Here is a 21,516-nt window from a genome sequence, read left to right as displayed (position 1 = left end):
CAATTCCCTTCAAATTTGTGAAAATTTAATTTTTAGCACTAAGATTTGGTGTCAACAGAGATTTTTTAAAGTTTCAAATCAGTTAAAGTAAGATTTAAGTTAACAACTTAGACGAGAACGCTCTTTTAGAGAATAGGGTAAAACTCAAATTTGTTTCACCACACTCCTGACCATAATAATCGTTACTGTTTTCAGAGTGCCTATGATGTACCAGATATTTCACAAGTATAATGTCTGATTTTCAAGGATAGGCAATAAAGGAGACTCAAAGTCAGTTCATGAAGTGGCAGTGCTATGATTTAAATCTAGATGTTTTTAATAGGCTACTGGGCTGCTTTTCTGGTTTTGCTTACATTTTCTTGCTTCCAGTTGGTTGCTGTTATTCCTTGATTTGAAAAACCTTGATTTTCAGAGTTTTAGAATTCTTTTTGGTTGTGATGCAGGATCCTGTCTTTGAGGGTAACCTCCAGCATTTTACTTTGGCTTCTATTAATCACAAATATGAAGCTAAAGGAAAGTTAAAGATAGTCCAGAGTAGGAGGCTGCAATGCTTGGTAAGAAATGTACGCATTATCCTGCCCATGCAATTGTAACCCCTCTGTACAGTTTGTTCACAAATAAAATAAAATAAAATTTAATAAAAAAAAAGAAAAAAAAACAATGCTTGCAATGTAAAAAAAAAAGATAGTCCAGAGTCTGATCGTGAATTTTTAAAATTTTTATTGCTATATTTCCTGTGTTATAGAGCAAATCTTGTAATTTAAATTGATGGATTGTGTCATAGTGTAAGGTATTGCTTTCCTTCACAGCCTTAGATAATGTTAGTCTCTACACACATGTAGTAGAACTTGGAAGCTCTTTGCTGGAGAGTTAATCCTGCTGGGTGGTGACACTCTGACTTCCATTCACGAATGTAGCTTTCATTCTGCAGAGCTGAGATGAAAGGTTCCTATAAGGAACCTTTCTTTACCTAATTTGGCAACAGGCTTGCCAGTAGTCTTTGATCCTGCAATCACCATACTTATGCTGCCTTCTGATGAGAGGCCCACAGCTTTTGCTGATAGGCTTGAAGTTACCCTTCAAGGACAGAATGTGCTTGCAGTTCATATATTAACTATGTTAAATTCCCTAAGCATCCAATATGACTTTGCTGGCTGGAGTTTCTCTTGGATCTATGAACATTGCTCTAGCCAGTGTTCTTTCTCTTGTGAGTCTGCCAGCTTGATTGCAGCCAAACTCGCGGCACCTTCAGTGGTACTTATTGACACCACTACTCCTGCTGCTACTCACATCCCATTATTAGGTTTCGTGATGTGTGTAAACTTTTGAATTCTGTATATGTGGGAGGCAGTTTGGACTCATTCTTCCCTAGAATATCCAAAATAGGTGAGCCTAAACAGGTCAGGGTTCATCTGAAGGCTACTGATGCTGATTTGATCTTTATATCTTCCAAAATACTTCATAGCATGTGCCTGTGGGGAGAACAAATGAGTGAAGTAAAGCAAGAGCACCAGCAAGGTCTCCCTTCTCTTCCTGGAGCTTAACAGGAAAAAATTGTTTCACATGTGACATATATTGACTGACAGTCACAGGAAAACATATGTTACACCATATATCGGCTTACCTAGATTGGAGTAGTATGTGTTCAAGAGCAGATTGGATGGTCCGCATGCTGTGGATGGTATTGCACCAGTGGATATGAAATTAAAAGTTGCTGATAACTAAGGAATCTTTGAATTCAGATTTGGAGAAGCACTAGGAACCTCCCCAACGTGCTATAGCTTCCAAATAAAGGTTCATTTGGTATCCAGCCCTTCAAAATGTGATGGATTTTTAGGTGAGCCTCAGCACTAAAAGTTGTGCAGGACCTTTAGCTGCCCTCCCCCAAAGTGCCCAGACCCCATCTTCTAGTCTCTGCAAAGACTTACTGCTGAGCTGTCGTCTTCTTTTTCAAACACAGCTATGTCTAGTGTATCCCCGGCTAGGATGGCCTGGCTACTACGGCTGTAAGCCTCCACTGGTGGTCTCAGGGTGTAAACAAGGTTTTCCCAGTGAACAAATAGATCTTCTCTTGTATTTGAAGGGGGGCAGAGTTGAAGATAAAAAGAACGGCCAGTGGCAAGCTTCAGGCGGAGCTGTTGTTTGTAATTGTTATGGATGGTTATCTTTACAAACTTCAAGGGAAGCAGCCTTGTTAGTTCCAAGGTCTGGGTGTGCTTCTTATTTCTTTCCTGGGTGACCAACGTATATCTGGCATAATCTTCACAAATAGCTGCTGGTCGGGCCAGTAGCATTACATCAGGTAATGTGAGGCTGGGGCTGGTGCGTACAATGCCCACAGTCACCATTCGAGCATGGTTGTGCACATCTATCACTTCTCCTCTTTTGCTGATTTGGATGAAGTCACTCTCGAACATTGGTGCGTACCTGAATATTGTATACTCCCCTTTGTAAAGTTGTTGCTGAAGTTTCCCCATGGAGGAATTAAACATGCCCATTGCAGGGCTGCTCTGGGCTGTGTAATAAGGTAACCTACACTGGCTATTCATGGCTATTTTTGATCAAGACAGCTCCTAGGGGCTGTTCCACACCATCCTTCACATACTTACAGGGCATCCTGTTTCTCTGGCTTCTCTGGCAGGTGAGCAGTTGTCTTCTGCAAGCTTTTTTGTCTCTGGGTGACTGAGGACCCTGTGAAGTGTTGTTCAGTGACTGTTCAGTGCCTTAGGCAATTGGCCACTTGAATGCAAACAATGCCACACCTATAGCATGGAGATAAGGTGGTACACAGATGTCAGGTCATTGTAGATGTTGGGGTCTTCATCCATGTCTCAAGGTGCCCAGACGTGGGCTCTCACTTGGGAAGGACCAACATTTGAGCCTGACATACTGGTTCACAATAGTCTCTTCTCTTTGATTCCATAACTTCAACTGCAAATCATAGGCTTACTGGGCTTCTCCTTCCCAAATGGAAGCATCCACACCCTCCTAAGCTACGCTGCAGGATCTGCTTTTATCCTCTTGCCCATTGTGACCTGTCACCATCACACAACCTTTGTCTCTGTCACTCAGCAGCCCCTCCCTCAGGGCAGGACATTGCTCTTTTCACCCCACCCTACCACTCACCTGCCATACCCTGCCACCTCTTCACAGCTCAGCAAGTTATCTCTTCCCCCAAAAGGAGCCATCTACAGATCTTAATACAGACTGGCAAATTACTTTTAAAAAGTTAGGCTGTTCAATATAGGACTATAAAATATACAGGCTTAACATTCTCTTTTATCTCACTGTTTTAACTCTAGACATTTAGAGACCAATGGACATGTTGGTAAACAGGTTAGTATAGGATGTTTATCAATGTTTATTGTATGAACATAAAATTAATATAAATCAGCAAGGTTAATATGCATAAACAAGATTTATATCTTATAATTGGGTTACAATTAAGATTGGGTAAATAAATAATGATGCTTTGTATCATAGGAAACTTAGTAGCCATGAAAATGATTATGACCTTTTCTGTTTGTTGACACTTTTTTCTGAAGAGGTACAAAGCAAATTTTTAATACTTTTTTATTGTAAAAATACTGTACAGATGTGTTACAGTTACATGAGTAAGGTAATAAGTACAGTTCCTATCGAGCATTGTTGCTTCCCCTTCTGTTTTTCCCTTACCATCCCTTCCTTCCCAAGTCCTCAACTACCCCTTCCACCACTCCCCTGCCGAAGTTCGTTTTCAACATAGTGTCTTGTACATCTCATTGTTACAAAGGGTCAATCTGTATCCCTATTTAAGCATTTTGTTTATACCCTTCCCCTCCCCAAATTAGGGAAGTATATATACAAGATGCAGGGCATGGAATCAAATGCAGTGAAAGCAGTGAAAACAAGGGTTATACATTGGGAGAGGAATATACGAAGAAACAAAAAGATCACATGGTACCTTATTAATACGTTGGAAACAATAGCAAGAAAGGAAAAAAAAAAACACTTGTGTCCCTATCTTGGGGTTCATTTCCCTTAACTTCATTTTATATGGTCATTTGTACATAGTTTTTGACCTATTCTACTTGTCCAAGACATATACTAGTTATTGCAAATAAGGGAAACCATGGGACCTATGTTTCTTTGGGCCTGGCTTACTTCACTTAATATGATTTTTTCCAAGTCTTTCCATTTCCTAACAAACGGGGTTGTGTCATTCTTTCTGATGGAGGCATAGAATTCCATTGTGTATATATACACATTTTCTTGATACATTCATCTAGTGAGGGGCATCTTGGTTGGTTCCATATCTTAGCTATGGTAAATAATGCTGCGATAAACATAGTTGTTCTCGTAGATAAAGTATAGCCTTGTTTGTGATCCTTTGGGTAAATGCCCAAAAGTGGGATTGCTGGGTCATTGGGGAGCTCTAATGTGGAGTCTTTTTTTTTTAATTTTATTTTATTTTACTTGTGAACATACTGTACAGAGGGGTTACAATTACATGGGCAGGATAATGTGTACATTTCTTACCAAGCATTGCAGCCTCCTCCTTTGTTTACCCTTCACATCCCTTCCCAGCCTCCCCCCTCCCCCCCAATCCTAATCCTTCTCCTTCCCCCCCCCCCCCCCCCCCCCGCACCAACATTGTAAAGCTCGTTTTGGACATGACAATTTGTACTTCTCATTGTTGCAACAGGTTAATGTGGAGTCTTTTGACAAAGCAAATTTAAAACTATTAATATAAGTGTGATTTAAAATAATGTGCATATTTTTGGGTATACAAATACATATTTTTTGAGTAGTATGATTTTTACTTTCTTGATACTTTATTCTTTGTTAGGAAAATTACTGTTTTTATTATCAAGTAAAATAGAGCTGTTTTTACATCCAATGTCTTTTTATAGCCACTTTAAATTTTTATTTTTTGTTGATACTAGGGCTTGAATTAAGAGCCTGGGCACTATCCCTGAACTTCTCTTTTTCAAGGCTGGTGCTCTACCATTTGAGCAACAGCTCCACTTCTGACCTTTTTGGTAGTTGATTGGAGATAAGAGTTTCACAGACTTTCCTGCCCAGGCTGGCTTTGAACTGTGATCCCAGATCTCAGTCTCCTAAGTAGCTAAGATTACAGGCATGAGCCACTGGTACCTGGCTATATTTTATGTTTGAATCAACTTCAATTCCTTATGACATTTTAAAACTTTAACTTAGATATCTGCGCTGTGATTATTCATTGAACATAGCTTTGAGCATTGGATTTAAATTCTATAGTTCACCTGATATCATTATTACATTCTAAATACTATGTGACATCAAATGTTGAAAAACTTTGATGAATCTTTCCAGCTATTATAAATATTGCAAGTTCAATAGGTTTCTAATAGTTGTAATGTTATTACTATATATATATATATATATCATATATAGCCATAGTTGTTGAAGTATTAGTCCCCCAAGATGATGCAAATATAGTTTCTTCCCTTTATGTTGAAATTCCTGATTATTTCTGATAGAGTTTTTTCATGTATTTATTGAGAGCTGATTAATATATAAATAATACATTCCATTGGTCTTTCCAAAGTCCTTATATCTTAACTTCCATTTCAATTCTGTTACTCATCATATAATTAGCAAAAACAAGACTAATGGACAGTCAGTAAATTTACATTTAAAGAATAATCAAGTGGTTTTTTTGGTTTTATATAGCAAAGATTGTATAGTAGCATTGGATATGGTTTAATATAATTTACCTGCAGTTTACAAAGGCACTTTTATGTGATATATGATGAAGTATTTGAGGATTTTGTAAGAACATAGTTAAATTTCCTTGTCTCTGGGGAAACCAGAAATCATATTACTTGTAGAGTATATAGACTCTCAGATTTTCCAATTATTTAACCAACAACAGTAGAATTATTTGTTCTTGATATGATAGCCATGATGTGTAATATTCTGGCAAATTTATTCCTATCTTTAAGAGTCTAGTGATATTTATCTGTAATCCCTATAGCTATTAAGAAAACTACCTTCTTAGCATTCATCTCAATACTTGAGAAGCCTAAATGGTTGAATTAAAATCTGTGGAACCTACCAGAGATTAACATAGCTTTCCATGTTCTCAAATCAGATTTCATGTAGTTGCCAGAGATTCTTTTTTTAAATTTTTTGTCTGTCGTGGGTCTTGAACTCTGGGCTTGGGTACCTTGTGCTCTTCAGCTGAAGGCTAGTGCTCTACTGCTTGAGCCACAGTGCCACTTCCTGTTTTCTAGTGGTTTATTGGAGATAAGAGTCTCTTGGACTTTCCTACCCGGGTTGGCTTTGAACCACTATCCTCAGATCTCAGCCTCCTGAGTAGTTAGGATTATAGGCGTGAGCCACCGGCACCCAGCAACAGTTTTTCATACCTGAAAGTGAGGTGCTGCTTTAAAAAATACTCATAAATATGACATTAGGATTTTGCACTTGATAAATACTGGAAGAATTTTGAGGAGCATAATATAAAAACTTACATTGCATTAAACTTGAATGTGCACATTATTCTACTGCTGATGATGCAGAAAGAAGAGGAAAGGCAGACAAATACTACATTATTTTAGAGAATATCTAAATTGCCATAAAGAGAATGTCTGAAGATATTAAAGGCATTGGTTAGAAGAAATTGAGGAGAATGGTAGAGAAATCTTTAATCACCTTAGAGAACATATATATTCTCTGATATCCATATTTTACAGTGATTAGTGATCACCATAAATGTAGGGAGAAATATAAATTTTCAAAGTGCTTTTGGTAAGTATTTAGAAGTAAGTATGGAACATACAAAGTAGATTAATGGAGAATACTCTTTTTGTAGAATAGCAAGCCACAAGATTGTGTTCTATACTTACATGGAAAGCAGAACTAGTATCTGATGAACTTGGATATGTAGTTGAGTAGATTTCTAAATAAAATTTTGAAGGTATGACCTTGTATTTTTTAGTTGTTGCTCATAGTAGAATATACTAGAAAAGAGATAAATGGGGTGTAGAACTTTCAAACAAAAAGAAACCATCCAGATAGTTAAGAAGGCTAAAATTTAGAATTTCACCATCAAGAAAGCAAGCTAAAAATGTGTCCAATCAATTTCTTTTAGAAATTTAATAGAATAAAAACATAAGACTTTTCAATGAAAATATATTTGGACCTTTGAAGAGATTAGAAACATGATCCACCGACTTTCTCAGGCACCTAGATCTTCTTACCATAATGTAGAGCTAAGATCATCCTGAAAGTTGTGAGGCCTTGACAGAAGGCCCATAAGACTTTTGAGAGTGGTATATTATCACAGACACTGGCAGCCTAGACAGAAAGAAACAGAGAACTCTTAAAACAATTGGGTTTCTTAAAATTCTACATACGGGAAATAAGGCTTATAAAACTCAGTTGCAGAAATATGTTAACCTTTTTAAAACAGAAAGAAGAATCCAGTGGATAGGACTGAGACCACAGGACAGAGATTAAAAACTGTAAAAGATTGTTTTTAGTCTTTGAAACCAAATAAAGTTTTCCCAGTTAAATTTCTAAACTGTTTATGATTGTTGACTTCCCTAAACCAATAGGGTTTTCCTATTCAATATTCACGTGGTCTAGATGTTTTATAATTTTTAAATCCATGCAACTGAAACTTTGCCATTGGAAAATATTGTTTTATGCTGTTTTAGGCAAATCTTAATATAATAGTATTAACAATGATGACAATATTAATAATGTTGACAATTACTCAATATTTGTACCTATCACATCCCAAGTACAGTGAAAAATATCTTACATTATTGAGTTTCACAATAATACTAGGGTACACTTTCACTTTGCTTTTAAGTAATTGAATTTCAGGACGTTATGGAACAAGCTCAAGTTTGTATATTTATTATATTTTATTCAAAACCTACTAAATAGTGTGACATTGGAAAAATTTAAACAGGACATATCTTTTCATAGTAAGAGTGAACCTATACATTGTCTTATGTGCAAAATTTTTGATTAACATTTTGCTGCTAAAGTGGATATTAGGAATTGTTTGTATCCTTCTTACCTAGAGTATGTTTAACTCATTTATGATTTTACATTTTGCTCCCAGAGTGAGTGAGCTTCTAAGCATACTCATTATATATATTTAAGGTTAAAAATTGATGACTTGATAAGAGCAGTAGTTTATTTTCAATTCCTTTTTGCCTCAAATTATCTGTGCTTTAAATAGCATACTGTTTGGCTAATAATGATTATATCTTGGCTAATAATGATTATATTATTTTTAAATAAATTTTATTTTATTTAAAAGAATTACTGTCTAGCAAATCAGTTTATAAGTACAGCGCATCTTGGTCAATGTCAGCCCTTTCATCATTCTCCTATCCCTATCCCATCCCTTCAGGTTTCTTAGTTTCACAGGATATGCATTGAATATTAGGACTGCATTCTTCCTCTTGCTTCCTTTCTTAATTCCTCTATTTCTGCCCTTTTTTCCTTACCTTTCAAGTGTCAGTTTCCTGGTATTCATTTTTATTGGACCCTGAATTAGTTTTCCAAGGAATTATACCATTTGAATTCTCTGCAAATACCAAACTTAGGTTAATACAATTGTGTGCACTTATATATAATCCCCATATTTACTTGTACATTTATAAATTAGATATAGCTTCCACATATCCTCTGGGCCTGACATACTTCATTTAGCCTAGTTTTTCTAGATTTATCCATTTCTTTGCAAATTAGTATATCATTCTTCCTATGGATGAGTAAAATTCCATTGTGTATATATACCATATTGTCTTGATTAGTTCATCTATTGGGGGAAATCTGGGCTCTTTTCATACCTTGGCTATGGTGAATAGTGAAGCAATGAGCATGCTTTTCCAAGTAGCTTTATTATATTATGATTTGTAATCTTTTGGATAAATGCCCAAGAGGGTAGTTCTATGTTTAGTCTTTTGAGAAATCTCCAACTACTTTCTAGTATTGTTGAACAAGTTTACATTTTTACCAACAGAGTATTCTTTACCCCATATATATGGAAGGCTTAATATTTATGAAAGATTTCAAATTCCTACCTTATTTAAATAAGCAGATCTACTGTTTAAATAAGATTTTATAGGGAATGGATGTATGGCTTGTGATAGACAGCTAGCTTTGAGTAAAAAAACCAAGTAAGAGTATGAGATCCTGAGCTCAAGCCTCAGTACCAACACACACACACACACACACACACACACACACACACACACACACACACACACACACAAAGATTTTATATTTGTGCTTTTATATTTTGTTATAAAAATCATAATGATTCATTATGGTACCATCAATTCCATAGTTACTGAAAAATTATTCCTTGTACCTTTCCATTCATTCATTAAGTCCATCAGCCATCCATCCAGCTTGAGATACCTAACCAAGCCCTCTTCTTAAAGGCAAAGAGACCTCACCCCACAAACCAACAAATCATGCATGATAGGCAGTGAAGTAGTATAGGTTCATGGCTTGAAGCCAGTCTTGGTATAGTTATCAAGATCTTATCTCAAAAAACTAGCAGGTAGGGTGACACATATTGTTTTAGCTCAGGTGACACACATTGTTGTTTTAGCTCCCTGGAAGGTAGCTGTAATCCATTTTTCGCTTACACTGGCTGTGTTTTTGGTGTTATATACAAGAAGTTATAGCTAAATTCAATGTCAAGAAACATTTTCTTGTATATTTTATTCTAAGAATTTTATAATTTAGTTCTTACCTGCTGATAAACTAAGGTATAGATCAGTGTAATACCATTTTTAGGGATTCATTAGAAGAATAACGAGAAAAAATTTATAATATTAAAGATTACCATTCAGACACATTACATAAATGTATATGTTAAGATTTTTCTTAGTTATTTTATGGTATTTGTTTCTATTATGAATAAGTATATTTCTCATTGTGTTTTTTTAACAAGTTGTTGTTGGTACTAACAAGTTGTTCTTGGTAGTAGACAGGAAATTATTGACTTTGGTATACTTACTCTATTCTTGTACCTTGCCAAGTTTATATTTTGTTTTAAAGTTGATTATTAGGTTGATTTTCTATTTAGACAATTAAATAATATACAAATAATACTAATCATGTCTCTGATTTTTCAATGGTGACAGTCAGTTGAATTTTCAGAAATTTGTTGTACTCACCATTGAATTAGCTGAATTAGTTGTACTTACTATTACAGGCCTGGATACTTTTTTGATGGAGGAGTAGGTCGTGGGGCTTGAACTCTGGGCTTGGGCACTGTCCCTGCACTCTTCAGCTCAAGGCACGCACTCTACCCCTTGAGCCACAGCTCCACTTCCGGTTTTCTAGTAGATTATTGGAGATAAAAATCTCACAGACTTTCCTGCCGGGGCTGGCTTTGAACCACGATCCTCAGATCTCAGCCTCCTGAGTAGCTAGGATTATAGGCATGAGCCACCGGCGCCTGGCCAGGCCTGTACTTGTAGCATGGATTTAGCAATTCTCAGATTGACATCTTTATGCATATTTAAATTATAGTTCTAATATTACTAATCCCTTTTCTATCTTATTTTATCTAAGGTTTTGATTTTGGTACATAGATTTTAGACTCTCAATTTGTATTCTATATGCATTATATATTTAGTTTCTATGGTAACAAACCCCTTGAAAATTATTACTAAAATATCACTTAACAAATTATGTTAATCTTCTGATTATATGACTCCATGAAAGTGATATTTCACTTCTATCTATAACTCCTTAATATTCACCACAGTATTAGCTTTGTGATAAATATTCACAAAATATTGAATGTGTCCCACCCCAGATTGAATCTCAAGTAATTATCTGGCTATGTTATGGACAATAAGGAAAGGTTTGTGTGAAATATGCTCTGTCACAGTAGAATATATATTGCAAATTGTGATTTCTTAGTTACATATAGGATGCACTATTTGTATTAGACTCCCCATTCAATAACATAGTATTTGAGTTTCTCTGGAGTACAGCTCCCATTACACTCTCCTTTCACACTGAACCAATGTGATGATTGCTTAGAAATGAAATATACACTAACTGTCCAACTTATGAGAACATTTTTCTTAAGTCCTTTTCAATATTACCTGAAATGTCTTTTTACCAATATCTGATAACACTAATGGCAGGTACACATCTAAGATTCCTTCTTGTCCTTTTCAAACTAAATGGACATAAAGGAGTCTATATGCAAATTAAAAATCATTATGGAAGAGAATAAAGGAGAAAATATCTTTTGTTGATGATTTCTCTTGAGGAAAATGATTATAGCTTAAAGAATAATAATTCTGTTCATTGGATGTGTTCCAAGAAGGCATGCTTGATGCTTTTTTTTTTTACAGCCTTTCTTATAAGTAGCTTTGTAAATAAGAGAAACAAAGTATAGAAAGACAGTGAACTTGTTTGTGTTGACACAGTTATGAAGTATTAGAAATAAGTCTCAAGTAGCTGCTCAGGTCTCGGGTCTGAAAGCATAGAGCCTGTCCTCCTTTCCTTTATTATTCAATCATGTCTTCTGAGGGAAAATAATATTCACATTTACATTTTGTTTCAACAAACATGTGGAAATGGGCTGGCCAGACTTCTTCTCCCTGGGGAAAAGGATTACTTGATTATGTCAAAGATATCTTCTAAGTATAAATGTGTCATCATTTCTTATTCTATTTAACAGTTTTTATTAATGGATTTTAATTTGCCTTTAGAAATGTTTTCTGTTTTTCACATTGTTTTTGTGTAATAGATTGTTGTTTCTTTACCTTCCCTGCCTGATATTTTATTGTTCAGCAGTTAAACCTTTGTTGCTTTCACTTTTAAATATGATGTAGTTTCATAAACTACAGAACACTTAGTCTTTGAGAAATGAGAGTAATATGGTATAGTAAAAAGAGTTGGGAAGACCTAAGTTTTAACATTAACTTTACAACTTTAAAGATATGTGTCTTTTGTCAAACACATACCCTGTATTTTACTTTTTACAGTATTCAAGAGAGGGACCTTAACTTAATGGGTTAATGTGAAAAATCAGAGAATGTATTTAAACCAAAGAGAGTAAGATCAGGTCCACAGTAGGCTCTCAATAAATGTTAGTTATTATTAATATTACTACTATTATTAGTAGTATTTGTATACTTCTATCTCTTTAAAGTATAACTGACAATGTCTTTTTAAGAAGGTAGTCTTTATTTCAGTATCTCCAATGCTGGCTTTGATCTGTGATCCTCAGATCTCAGCCTCTTGGTTAGCTAGGTCTTTATAAGCCATTAGTAAATATTTGCTGCCTGAATGATAGACATTCATGAGCTCCATATGCAAAGGGTCATGTAGTAAATATTTTATGTTTTGAATGTCTTATGATTTCTGTACCATTGTGACGCAGAAACAGTCATAGAGACTATGAAAATAAATGAGTGGCAGTTCAGTAAAACTTAGTGAATTCAAGTAGAAGGCTAGATTTTTTTTTCATTGTGAAAATACCATACGGAGGAGTTATGATTACGTGGGCAAGGTAATAAGTACATTTCTTATCAAGCATTGTTGCTTCCTCATTGTATCCTCTTCCTGTCCCTTCCCATCTCTCCCCCCACCCCCCGCTCTGCCAAAGTAGAAAAGTTTGTTTTTCGAGTGAACGTCTTGTACATCTCATTGTTGCAATGGGTCTACCTGTATCCCTATTTAAACAATTTGTTTTTTCCCTTCCCCTCCACAAATTATACCAACATCAAATACAGTAAAAGCAAGGGTTATACCGTGGGGGAGGGACATACAAAGCAACAGAGAAATCATCTTATAAATATGTTAGAAACAATCACATGAAAGAAAAAAAAAACATTTGAATCCTTATCTTGGGGTTCATTTCACCTAACATCAACTTATCTGACCTTTTCTGCTTGTCTCAGGCATACAGTATTTATTGCAAATAAGGGAAGCCATGGGACCTATGTTTCTTTGGGCCTGGCTTACTTCACTTAATATAATTTTTTAAAATATTTTTTCCAAGTCTTTTCATTTCCTAACAAATGGGGCAATGTAATTCGTTCGGATGGAGGCATAGAATTCCATTGTGTATATATACCACATTTTCTTGATCCATTCATCTAGTGAGGGGCTTCTGGGTTGGTTCCATATCATAGCTATGGTAAATAATGCTGCAATAAATATAGTTGTGCTGGTAACCTTAGTGTGGTCTTGTTTGTGGTCATTTGGGTAAATGCCCAAAAGTGAGATTGCTGGGTCATAGGGGAGCTCTATGTGGAGTCTTTTGGGAAACCTCCATACTACTTTCCAAAGTTTACACTCCCACCAACAATGCAGTAAGGTTCCCTTCTGTCCACATCCTCTCCAGCATCTGTTATTAGATTTCTTGATTATAGCCATTCTAACGGGAGTGAGGTGGTATCTCAAGGTTGTTTTGATTTGGAATTCTTTTATGGCTAGGGATGTTGAGCATTTCTTCATGTGTCTATTGGCCATCCTTCTTTCCTCTACAGAGAAATTTCTCTTTAAGTCTTTTGCCCACTTATTTATTGGGCAGTTGTTTCTTTGAAGATTTGCTGTTGGGGATTTAATTTTTTGAGTTCCAGGTATATTTTGGATATGAGACCCTTGTCCATTGTATGGCTATGAAGATGTTCTCCTAATCCATGGACTATCTATTGATCTTGCTAGTTATGTCCTTTGCCATGCAAAAGCTCTGCAATTTCATGCAGTCATTTGTCCAACCTTTCTTTGATTTGTTGTGTTTCTGGGTCTCCTAATCCATGGACTATCTATTGATCTTGCTAGTTATGTCCTTTGCCATGCAAAAGCTCTGCAATTTCATGCAATTATTTGTCCAACCTTTCTTTGATTTGTTGTGTTTCTGGGTCTCTATTAAGAAAATTTCGGCCTGTGCCAAGGAGACCTAGGGTTTCTCCTATTCCATCCTGTAATGTTTTCAGAGTGTCTGCTTTGACTCCGAGGTCTTTGAACCATTTTTTATTATTTATTTATTTTTTTGGGTCTGGTCGTGGGGCCTGAACTCTGGGCCTGGGCGCTGTCCCTCAGTACCTTCCCAGCCCCGTCTTTGAATCATTTGAAATTGATTCTGGTACAAGGTGATATATAAGGATCTAGCTTTAGTTTTCGACAAGTGATTAACCAATTTTGCCAGCACCATTTACAGAAGAGACTGTCTTTCTTCCAATCTATTTTTTTAGCTCCCTTATCAAAGATTAGATGGCTTTAGGTATGTGGGTTCATTTCTGGGTTTTCAGTTCTATTCCATTGGTCTTGAGGTCTGTTCTTGTGCCAGGACCAAGCTGTTTTGGTTACTATGGTTTTGTAGAAGAGTTTGAAATTTGGTATTGATATTCCTCCAGCACCGTTCTTTCTGCTAAGGATCATTTTTGCTATTCAGGGTCTTTTATTGTTCCATATGAATTTTTTTTATTGCTTCTTCTATTTCCTTGAAGAATGAGGTTGGGATATTCATAGGTATTGCATTGAATTTGTAGATAGCCTTGGGAAGTATTGCCATTTTCACGATGTTGATCCTTCCAATCCAGGAGCATGGGAGGTTTATGCACTTTCTAAGTTCTGTTTTGATGTCCTTTTTCAGGTTTTTAAAGTTTTCATCATAGAGGTCCTTCACTTATTATTTTTTTGTGGGGCCATTACGAAAGGAGTTGCTTTCCTGATATCAGACACTATTTTCTCATTGTTGGCATATAGAAAAGCCATTGATTTTTGAAGATTAATTTTATACCCTGCTACTTTGCCAAAGTTTTAAATCAGCTTGAGTAATTTGGCAGAGGAGTCCGTGGGATTCTTTAAATACAAGATCATGTCATCTGCGAAGAGGGAAAGTTTTACTTCATCTTTCGCTATTTGGATCCCTTTTATGTTTGCATTTTGTCTTATTGTTGTAGCTAGGCATTCTAATACTAAATTGAAGAGAAATGGAGAGAGTGGACATCCTTGTCTCGTTCCCAAGTTAAGAGGCTTTAGTTTTTCACCATTAAGTATAATGCTGGCTGTAGGTTTGTCATATACATTGAGGAATGTTCCATGGATTCATAATTTTTCCAGAACCTTCACCAGAAAGGGGTGTTGGATCTTGTCAAATGCTTTTTTCTACATCTATTGAGATAACCATGTGGTTCTTATTCTTGCTTTTGTTGAAGTGATGAATTATATTAATTGATTTGTGTATATTGAACCAACTTTGTATCCCTGAAATGAATATTGTTTGATCATGGTGTATGTTTTTTTGGATGAATTGTTGAAATCAAATGGCCAAAATTTTGTTGAGAAGTTTTGCATCAATATTAATCAACGAAATGGGTCTGTAGTTCTCTTTCTTTGTTGAGTCCCTGCTTGGTATTGGGATGAGGGTTATGATGGCTTCATAGAATGAATTCTGTAGTGAACTTTCTCTTTCAATTTCATTGAAGAGTTGGAGGAGTATTGGTGTGAGCTCTGCCTTGAAGGCCTTGTAGAATTCTGCTGTAAATCCATCTGGTCCTGGGCTTTTCTTAGATGGGAGGTTTCTTATTGCTGTTTCTATTTCAATGCTTGATATGGGCCTGATAAGATGGTTTAACTCATCTTGGTCTAGTTTCAGCTAGGAAAAGGTCCATTTCTGCCAAGTTCTCAAACTTATTAGCATAAAATTTTGAGAAGTATTCCCTTATAATGTTCTGAATCTTGGTTGTTTCTGTGGTGATGTTTCCATTCTCATCTGTGAGTTTATTTATTTGGGTGTGTTCTCTTCTTTTTCTGATAAGATTTGCTAAGGGTCTGTCAATTTTGTTAATTTTTTCAAAGAACCAACTCTTTGTTTTGTTGATTCTTTCTATTTTTTTGTGATTTTGATTCATTTAATTCTGATTTAATTTAAATTATTTTTTCTGTCTACTGGATTGGGGTGTGTCTTGCTGCTCTTTTTCAAGGAGGTTCAGATGTCTCATGAAATTGTTGATTTCAGATCTCTCCAATTTGTTGATGTAGGAACTCAGAGCTATAAACTTGCCTTTGCTATGTCCCAGAGGAGCTGATAATTTGTGTGTTCATTTTTGTTGGATATCATGAACATTTGAATTTCCTTTCTGATCTTTTCCATGACCCACTGGTGGTTCAACAGTGTGTTGTTCAGGCTCCATGTGTTACAGGACTTTCTTTGGTGGCTTTTGGTGTTGAGTTCTAATTTTATTCCCTTGTGGTCTGAGAAAATGTAAGGTATAACTTCAATGTTTCTGAATTTGTACAAGTTTGCTTTGTGACCTAAAATATGGTCTATTTTGGAAAATGTTCTGTGTGCTGCTGAGAAAAACGTGTATTCTGATGCTGCTGGGTGAAATATTCAGTAGATGTCTGTTAAATCTAGTTGCTTTATGCAGTTGTTTAGATCTGCAGTTTCTCTGTTGAGTTTTTGCTGAGTTGATCTATCGAGAGGGGATCGTGGTGTGTTAAATTTCCCAACAATTAATGTCTTTAAATCTGTGTGAGCTTTGAGGTAAAATAGTGTTTTTTGGATAAATTTGGATGCTCCATTGTTTGGCAAATAGATATTTAGAATTGTAATATCCTCCTGAAGGAGAGATACCTTAATTAGTATGTAGTGACCTTCTTTATCTCTTCTCATTAATTTTAATCGATGTCTATTTTATCCAATGTTAAGATTGCAACTCCTGCCTGTTTATCAGGGCCATTTGCTTGGTAGATTTTGTTCCAGCCTTTCACTTTCAAAATGTGTTTGTTTTTATGGGCAAAGTGTGATTCCCGAAGGCAGCAGATAGAAGCATCTTGCTTTTTAATCCAACTAGACAGTCTATGTCACTTAATTGGAGAGTTATGTCTGTTAATGTTGAGAGGACTGAGAGGTGTTTAGGAATTCCTGCCATGTTATCCACCTTCTTGGGGGATGCAGGAACTGGGTTCTTCCTATGGTACTTGGATTCTCAGTTTGGGTGTGGTTTCTTGGCCTTTATTGTGGTCTTGTTGGTTTTCTATGTGTAGGATATCTTTAAGTATCTTTTCTTCTTTTTTTGGGGGGGGGGTCCAGTCGTAGGGCCTGAACTCTGGGTCTGGGTGCTGTCCCTCAGCTCTTCAGCTAGCCACAGCGCCACTTCCGGCTTTTATTGTTTTTGCTTATGTGGTGCTGAGGAATTGAACCCAGAGCCTCAGGCATGCAAGACAAGCACTCTACCACTGAGCCACTATCCTAGCCCTTTAAGTATCTTTTGTAGGGCTGGTTTGGTGGAGATTTATTGTTTCAGTTTTTCTTTGCTATGAAAGGTTTTTATTTGACCTTCGGTTATGAAGGAGAGTTTAGCTGGGTACAGTATTCTTGGTTGATAGTTGTTTGTCTTTAGGGTGTGGCATGCATCATTCCAGGCTCTTCTTGCTTTCATAGTCTCTGCTGAGAAATCTGAAATGATTCTAATTGGTTTCCCTTTATAGGTGATTGATCTTTTCTCCTTGACAGATTTAAGGATCTTTTCTTTGGTCTGAGTTGATCCTGTGTGGATTATAATGTGACAGTGGGATGTCCTATTCTGGTCTGGTCTATTTGGAGTTCTAAAAGCTTCTTGTATCTGAATAGGCCCATCTTTTTGCATGCTTGGAAAGTTCTCTGCTAGGATCCTGTTAAACAAATTTCCTAGACCATTAACTTCTGTCTCTAGGTGTTCCTTCTGTCTCTAGGTGCTCCTCTACACTCATTATCCTCAGACTGGGCCTTCTGGTAGTGTCTTCCAAATGTTGAATAGATCTATCGTATTTCTTGGATTTGTCTTGGATAGTTGTATGTTCTTTCTCTATAATATCTAGGCTGACTTCAATCCCTGAGATTTGATCTTCTGCATGGTCTAACCTACTCTCAAGACTTTCTACTTTTTTTTTTATTTCTTCTCCTTCTAATTGGTCGGCTTTGATGGCTTCAAATTCTTTGTTGGAGTTTTGTTTTAGATCTTGTATGAACTTCTTTACTTCCTTAATTTGGTGTTCAGTATTTATTCTCAAACCACTTAGTTGATTGGTTATGGTTTCCTTGACTCCCATTCCTTCTGTGGGGCTCCATTCAGCATTCCCTTTGTGGTCTCCCTGAATTCTTTCAGCTGTCTATTCTCATCCTGCTCTCTCAATTCCTGTATTACTTTTTGATTAGTTTCCTCACGTTCCTGTAGTTCTCTTTGACTGTTTTCAGCCTGCTCATGCCACTCCTGACTTTCTCTTTGTCTGTTCTCAGCCTGCTCATGCAACTCCTGTCTTTCTCTTTGACTGTTCTCAGCCTGCTCATGCAATTCCTTTATTTCTCTTTGAGTGTTCTCAACCTGCTCATGCAATTCCTGTATAAATCCTTGAGTAACTTCCTCACAGTCACGAGGTTCCTATATTAATCTAATCTTTGGTTTGCCTTCTCTCTCTCCCTATCATGCTCACAGAGTCCTTTGCAGGTTTTCAATCTTTTCAGTTACCATGTTTACCAGTAGTGTTTTTAGAGCTTTTTTGGGAATACTCCTCTGGATTATTCATTAACTGTTCTGTCACCTGGTAATCATGAGTGGGAGTTGAGATACCTGGACTTGCCATTTTTCTTATTTTTTTCCAGCTTGTTCTGCCTAGTTGGTATGAAAGTCACACCAATTTTGTGCTAGAACACTATTTTAAGGCAAGCATCAACCAAAGTCCTATAGTTGCACAGTCAAAATGGCTGAAGATACAATCTATTCAACATCAAACAACTATGGATTATTGGGCTAAGAACAGCAAAGAAGAATTTGGCAAACCAGAAATTATTAGGTTTAGGGAGAAATGTGGGGGGAAAGTAGGATTAGAGGGATGTGGAGAGGTAAAAGAGTGAATGTAACCACATCCTAATCTCAGAGAGGGAAATTGATTGGACCAAATAATAGGAGAGAGATTAAAAAAAACCAAAATATGGAAAAACAAACATTTAAATTTAAAAAGTGAAACACTTAAAATTATGTAAGTTTAAAGAAATGGTATTGAGAGAAGAAGGATAAAATGAGGGAAGGAATAGAAAGGAGACATGAAAAACGAAAAAATTAAAATTCTTAAAATTAGTTACTCGAAAATTATACAGGTATAAATTGGTAATACTGATATTAAAGAATTTAAGCCTAAGAGGTTGTGAATTGAGTAATACATTTCTGGATTAAGTGTGTACATAATGAGGTATAAAGTCTAATAATCCACGATGGGTATATATCTGGGGATGAGCAGAATAGCACGTAAGTCATGCAAAAAAGAAAGTCAGTTTGTTTGGGCAGGCAGAAAAATGCTCTGAGTTACCCAGGATTTTGTGATCCTCCTTTCAGGCTAGTTCAGTGGGAGGCAGATCTGCTTTGAGTATCACAAAAGAGGGAGATGGCTATTTCCTCTAGTTTGGAGATGCTGTGGTGAGGCTAGGTTTTAGGTAGGGTCCAGGCCTTTCAGCAGACAGTAGCTTTTCCCTGAGGGGCTGCCTCCTGAGATACTCACAGAGCCCAGCCTGGAACCATTCTCAGGGTTTATCTTTACTGAATTTCAGTTGTTTGTCTAGGCTGCTGTAGGGTTGGGGTAGCCTCTGGCTCTGTTTACTAGGTGAAGAAAGTCACTCCCCTGGCAGCGGAGCTTTCACTGCCTGGACTGGGTGACTTTCTCCTGGGTGGAGCTGAGGCTGGCAAGTCAGGTCAGATTCCTGTGACCTGCTAAATGACTCTTGTTTTCTTCCAAGGTCTGAGTTGGAGCTAGCTGCTCAGTCGGGCCTTTTTAGTATCAAAGATGAAGATCTCTGGTTGGGGGGAGGGGCAGCTTTCCTGCCTCTGCTCCCAGAGCAGGAGTGAGGATGTCAGGGTTCTACTCACACCAGAGGCTTGGTTCCTGGATTATTTCTGGTCTGTGATCTGCAGGATGAAGATATCTGCTCCTTCTCAGTTCTTGCTGGTGTTGAGTAGAATCTGCTCACCCACTGTGTCTGGTGCTTTTGTCCCGGACTCTCTGTTATAGGTATGGTGGCTATGGCCGCCACCGCTACCACTGCTGCTGCAGCCACAGCTACTGGGCAAATGCTCAGATCTGTCTCCTTGTCTAGGTTTTCCCTCTCTGGCCAAACTCTGTACTGTGATGGGACACTTGTGTGATTCTCTAGTCTAGGACTGTTCACTGGAACACTAAAACTGCTTTCTATGTGAGAACTTGTTTAGCCTCCAGCTTCTCCTCCACCATCTTCCTCCAAACCTTCCGCAGGCTAGATTTTTGATGTTTACTTTTAACCATATCTACAAAATAAATTAGAATCATAGTACTGATAAAAACATCCATATCAGTCTGAAACTAATTGAATGTATTTTCAAGTGAAAAAAATATTTTAACGTATGTTGAAAAATAGAAGCTTTGCAAATAGAAGTGTACTGAATCTCCACTGAAATAAAACTCTTCAGTATTAGTGTCCAGACTTTTAAGGTGAAAGAAAATTGCACAATCAAATATATCTTTTAGATGTTTAAGCACGTTTTTTTTTTTTTCAGAAACTGAAATCTGATTAGGGTTTTTGTAGAACCACTCTGAAGTTTAGAAACTAGTATGTTAGATGGGTACTTCTTCCAAATAATGGTGATAAGCTAGTTAATAAAAACTATTAATTTTATTGTCTTTTGGGCCTAACTCAAATAGAGTTTCTTTCTTAAAGTGTTATTTAATCTTTCTTTTCTAGAAACAAACTCGTTTCTCTTAATAGTCAAGGAATTTACTTTTGACATGTGTGACTTTCCCCACCCTCCTTATTTATAGCTGTATGCACTTTTTAAAAAATACATTCTTGATTATAAGCTTTCTGAATCTGACAAATGCTTATGACTTCCATACACATGTGCTTTTAACACCAGAGCACCACGTGGCTGAGACTCTATTTGTTAAATTCTGATGCTCTTCCGAATCATTGTTGGAAGATAAGTTTCCTAAATTCTTATTTGATCACTTTCCACAAGTGTACTCAACCTCTCTGGATTCTCCTGTTCTGCTCCTCTGCAAAATGAAGGCAATTCCATTACTGCAATATTTTGAAGGATTCAATGACTTGACACAGGTCAATCCATTTTTAACATTTTTGTTTGCCCAGAAGAAAGTAGCATGTGACCTTTGGCCTTTTTTATATCTCAAATATACATTCAATTGATCTTTTTATTTTTGCTCAAGTAACTATCCTATCATCTAAATATAAAAATCACTAATTAGAACATCTCTCATGAGGGAAGAGGTGACACTGGTCAAAAAGAATTGTACTCATTACCTGACTTATATAACTGTAACCCCTTTGGACACCATCTTTTCAGTAACAATAAGATTGATTAAAACGAAGACCTCTTACTCATGTAACTGTAGACCCTCTGTACAATATCTTTTTTTTTTTTTTTTTTGCCAGTCATGGTGCCTGAACTCTGGGCCTGGGCACTGTCCCTCAGCTCTTCAGCTCAAGGCTAGTGCTCTACCACTTGAGCCACA

At 36.6% G+C, this 21,516-nt stretch overlaps 2 protein-coding genes across 2 annotated transcripts in view; one reads left to right on the top strand and one right to left on the bottom strand.

The window, feature by feature from the left end:
- Window positions 1-21,516, top strand: part of Anks1b (ankyrin repeat and sterile alpha motif domain containing 1B) — a 973,033-nt gene that overhangs the window by 222,222 nt on the left and 729,295 nt on the right. The gene's annotated exons all lie outside the window — the stretch shown is intronic.
- Fam71c (family with sequence similarity 71, member C) lies at window positions 1,359-2,549 on the bottom strand. The gene is made up of 2 exons (XM_013018117.1): window positions 1,929-2,549; window positions 1,359-1,472 (listed from the first exon to the last, which is right to left on the bottom strand). Exons 1-2 carry the CDS (start codon window positions 2,547-2,549, stop codon window positions 1,359-1,361), a joined length of 735 nt encoding a protein of 244 aa, XP_012873571.1.

The sequence above is a fragment of the Dipodomys ordii genome, unplaced genomic scaffold (genome assembly GCF_000151885.1).
Source record: "Dipodomys ordii isolate 6190 unplaced genomic scaffold, Dord_2.0 Scaffold3, whole genome shotgun sequence".
NCBI lineage: Eukaryota > Metazoa > Chordata > Mammalia > Rodentia > Heteromyidae > Dipodomys > Dipodomys ordii.
Note: the sequence above shows the minus strand (reverse complement) of the source record. Positions and strands in the feature narration are given on the sequence as shown.